We start from the raw sequence: 4332 nt of genomic DNA, 5'->3' as shown, positions 1-4332 counted from the left end.
AAATATATTACAAACTTGATAATGTAATGAGGAAACTGTCAACTTTTTTGCTTTTTAATACATTTAGATATAAATGATTTTAGGAGACAGCAGTTTGTAGGCATCACACAGACAGACAGACAGACAGTCAGGTACCACTAACCATGCTATTAATTAACCCTGTGTTCTGTGTGGCAGGGGTGGGCAGGACAGACAGGTACCACTAACCCTGCCATTAATTAACCTTGTGTTGTGTGTGGCAGGGGTGGGCTGGCCTGGTGGTGATGGTGGAGAACAGACACCCTGACAAGTGTATCCAGGTGATGTGTGACTGTCGGGAGAGCTACAATGTTGTGTCCACTCGCGCACAACTCAAGACTGTCGATTCTGTGCCTCCTCTACACCGGTAAGACTGTGTGTGTGTGTGTGTGTGTGTGTGTGTGTGTGTGTGTGTGTGTGTGTGTGTGTGTGTGTGTGTGATAACTCAAGCCTTTTTTCTTTGTTTTTATATATTGGATTATTTATTTATTTATTTATTTATTTATTTATTTATTTTTATTTTATTTATTTATCTTTTTTAATATTTAAGGTTGATATTCTTGTACACTGTGGTCAATGAAATAACTATCTGTCTATCTATGAGTGTGTTTGTGAGTAGGTGTTTTGAGTGTTTAAAGTGCAGTAGTACTAACATAACTTAACCTATTTTAATCTAAACTAACTTAACTAATCTAATTTGACCATACCTAACCCCAAATCTAACCTTAAATATTCAACGTAACCTAACAAAACAAAAAAAATAAATAAATAACCTAACCTAACCCAAACTAACCTTAACCTAACCTTACCTAATCTAATCTAACCTTACTTAACCTAATCTGACCTGACCACCCCCAGACAAGTGATCATCGTGCTGACTCAACTAGAGAGCAGCGGCGGGTTCAGCATCGCCCACCGCCTCACCCACCGCCCCTCCCACTCTGCCGGCCTGCACGACTGGGGGCCCCCTGGAACCAACCACGACCCTGCCATTGACGGCCTCACCCACGGCCTGCACTCACCCAGACCTATATAGACCAGAAGGGACTCGTTCATAGACACGTGAAGGCCTACACACTCATGGCCTGTGTAGTGTGACCTTTACTCAGCCTGCTGTGACCTGCTCTTGCCACGTGAAAGCCTGCAATGGCCTTCTTATTTGTGACTCGGCCTGCAGGAATGTGTTGGCCGCTCTAGTGTTTGATGGCCAAGTGTAGCCTGTGTCTGTGGCCTGTGTCTGGTTACTGGCCACTGTGACCTACTTGAAGCCTGCTGAAGTGTCTAGGATGGCCAGTGTTTTGCTGGTGTGGTGGTGGTGGTGGTGGTGGTGTAGTGCGGTGGTGTGGTAAGAGAGTGGAATGCCTTTTTACACGTCTGGTTTTCTTTCAAGTTTTGTAGTGGAAGTGATGGAAAAATGAAAGGAAATGAGTTCTCTTCCACTTCCTCCTCCTCTTCGTCTTATTCCACTACCTCCTCCTCCTCCTCCAGACAGCCTCCTGGCCACCCTAATCAAAACAAGCCAAGCCAACAAACAAGACAATGAACCAACGACAATAACTAAACCCAAACAATAATTAGCCACAGAGAAGCAAAAGAAAGACACCATCATCACATCACCCACCACTCGAGTGACTAGTTAGTGTGTCTTGGTGTGTCAGCCCACTCACTCACCCACTCACTCACTCACAAACTCACCCACAAACTCACTCACTCACTCCTTGCTGCATGTTTTTGGCACAGAGACCAACAGTGAGGTAGCGTTCAGTGACAGTGCACGTGTGACAAGCTATAGAGAACAGACAGACCCTGCAGTGAATAGAGGCTGTGTTGGGGCTGTGCTGGGCTGTGCTGGGCTGTGAGGAACCATAGCACCCCCCATCAGGCAGTGGAGGTGCTAAGCTACACTGGACGAGGTACAGTAACAATGCAAGGACTGTGAGGTTTTCTATACACGGTGCCCTCTCTCAGCAGCCTCACTGAGTGTTAGTGTGAGGCAAATAGAACTGTGATACCGAGCTGTGTCTGGCCTGCCCCTCCACCCCTCCACCTCCCCATCCTTCCACCCTTCACCTCTCCCATCCCTGAACCCCCAAAATGCAGGTGGTGTGTGCTTGTGAAAGGTGAAAATAATGAGTTTAATCCATACTGCTATGTTATCAAACAAATGTCCACCTCAGGAGAGAAAGAGAGAGAGAGAGATTTTAAAGAGTCAGTCAATGCTGCAATGTGACTTTCATTTTTCGTCGTTGCATTTTCTCTCTCTTTTTTTTTTTTTTTTTTTTTTTTTTTTAACCTTGTTTTTTGTTCTCTCACTCACTCTGTACTGTACAATCTTAGTGTTAATTGCATTGCTCACCATGGATTTGTTTCTTATGGCTTGTGTGTCGTTGTTAAGTGTGTTTTTGTATTATTTGTATTGGGTTTTTGTACTGGTGTGTGTGTGTGTGTGTGTGTGTGTGTGTGTGTGTGTGTTTTATCGACAAGTTTTAGAATGAGGAGTGGCAGTACTATGACCTGACCTAACTTAAACTAACCTGACCTAACCTGACTTCACCTAACTCATAAGACATCAGGCAACACACACACACACACACACACACACACACACACACACACACACACACAGTTTTGTCAGATGTGATGATGCTAAATTGAAACTGTGATGGTTCTTTGAAAATGTTAATCTAGTAGTAATAATTTTAAGCGTCGAGAAATTTAATGATGCTAAATTGAAACGGTGATAGTTGTCTGGAAATCTTAATCTAGTAGTGAATTAAAGCCTCTAGAAATATGATAATGCTAAATTGAAACTGTAATGGTTCTTCTGAAAATGTTAATCTAGTACCGTAGTAATGATTTAAAGCGTCGAGAAATTCAATGATGCTAAATTAAAACTGAGATCTAAAAAAAGGAAAACAATTATTAAAACATGCCTTGGAAATTATAATTATTACAAACTTTGAAAAAAATAAGAAAATAAAAATAAAAGAAATAGATAATGACAACAAAAACAACAATTAGAATATACCTCAGTAAAATTCCAACACTACTTATTACAAAACTGGCAACATGAACAGTGATTAGTAACGACATGACAACTCAACAACACTTCAAACACACCGCAACATGTACTAAAACTGCACAAAGGCGCATGAGAGAGAGAGAAAGAATATTATAACTTTGTAAACCTCATTTGACTTACACAAAACTCTTCTAATCTGGTCTTTTAACTGTGAGAGAGAGAGAGAGAGAGAGAGAGAGAGAGAAAAGAATATTAAAATTGTAAACCTCAGTGACTTGTACAGCAAAAACTCTTCAAATCTGGTCTTGTTAACTGTGAGAGAGAGAGAGAGAGAGAGAGAGAGAGAGAGAGAGAGAGAAGAATATTAGGACTTTATAAACCTCAGTGACTTGTACAAAAAAAATCTCATAAAGTCTGGTCTTTTTAACTGTGTGTGTGTGTGTGTGTGTGTGTGTGTGTGTGTGTGTGTGTGTGTAGTTTCAAGACAAAAGACTAATGATGCCACAAAATGAAGTAAATCAAGACAACAACTTCCATCACACTACAACACAAACAGAAACAAACTGCAAAAAAACAAAACCAGTTAACAATTTGTCATAAAAAGCATAATAGCAAAAAAAAGTAGAGGAACAAATTTTGATAACTATTTACATACAAGAACAATAAATTAGTTAACAGCACAGCAAGTAAGAACAAACCTAGACAATTTCTGGCCAAGAGATAGACAATAACAGCAGGAGGAATAAGGAAAAGGTAGACATTAGGAGGAAAAATAAGGAAAAAGATGGACATTAGAAGAAATATGGAAACGATAGACCTTAGGATGAAAAGGGAAAAGATAGACAGTAGGAGGAAAAATAAGGAAAAATAAGGAAAAAGATAGACAGTAGGAGGAAAAATAAAGAAAAAGATGGACATTAGGAGGAAAAATAAGGAAAAAGATAGACAGTAGGAGAAAAAATAAGGGAAGAAGATGGACATTAGGAGGAGAAATGGGTAAAGGACAATAACAGCAGTAGAAACAAAAATAAAGATAAACATTAGAAGAAATAGGAAAATAAAGACTAAAAAGCAGGGAAATAGAAAAAGGAATAAAAAAAAAAAAAAAGAATAACAGCAGAAATAAAACAGCACATTAACAGCAGAAGAACTAGAAAAAAGAAAAACAACATTAGCAGTACGAAGAAATTAACAGCAGGAGAGATAAGAAAAACAATTAACAGCAGAAAATATTTAACAGCAAAAGAAACAGAAACAAAAATAAATACAAACACTCTTAAAACACACAAACA

At 39.4% G+C, this 4332-nt stretch overlaps 1 protein-coding gene across 1 annotated transcript in view; it reads left to right on the top strand.

Moving 5' to 3' along the window:
* The window catches only part of LOC123502170 (calpain-D-like), a 16788-nt gene extending 12690 nt beyond the window's left edge, over window positions 1–4098 (top strand). The window contains exons 13-14 of the mRNA XM_045251397.1: window positions 243–385; window positions 877–4098. Of these exons, the coding sequence (XP_045107332.1) occupies window positions 243–385; window positions 877–1054 (321 nt within the window). The 3' untranslated portion in view covers window positions 1055–4098. The remainder of the gene's footprint in view (window positions 1–242; window positions 386–876) is intronic.
* The last annotated feature ends 234 nt before the right edge of the window (window positions 4099–4332 follow it).

Source organism: Portunus trituberculatus, chromosome 10 (assembly GCF_017591435.1).
Source record: "Portunus trituberculatus isolate SZX2019 chromosome 10, ASM1759143v1, whole genome shotgun sequence".
Classification (NCBI taxonomy): Eukaryota; Metazoa; Arthropoda; class Malacostraca; order Decapoda; family Portunidae; genus Portunus; species Portunus trituberculatus.
This window is presented reverse-complemented; position numbering and strand designations above follow the sequence as displayed.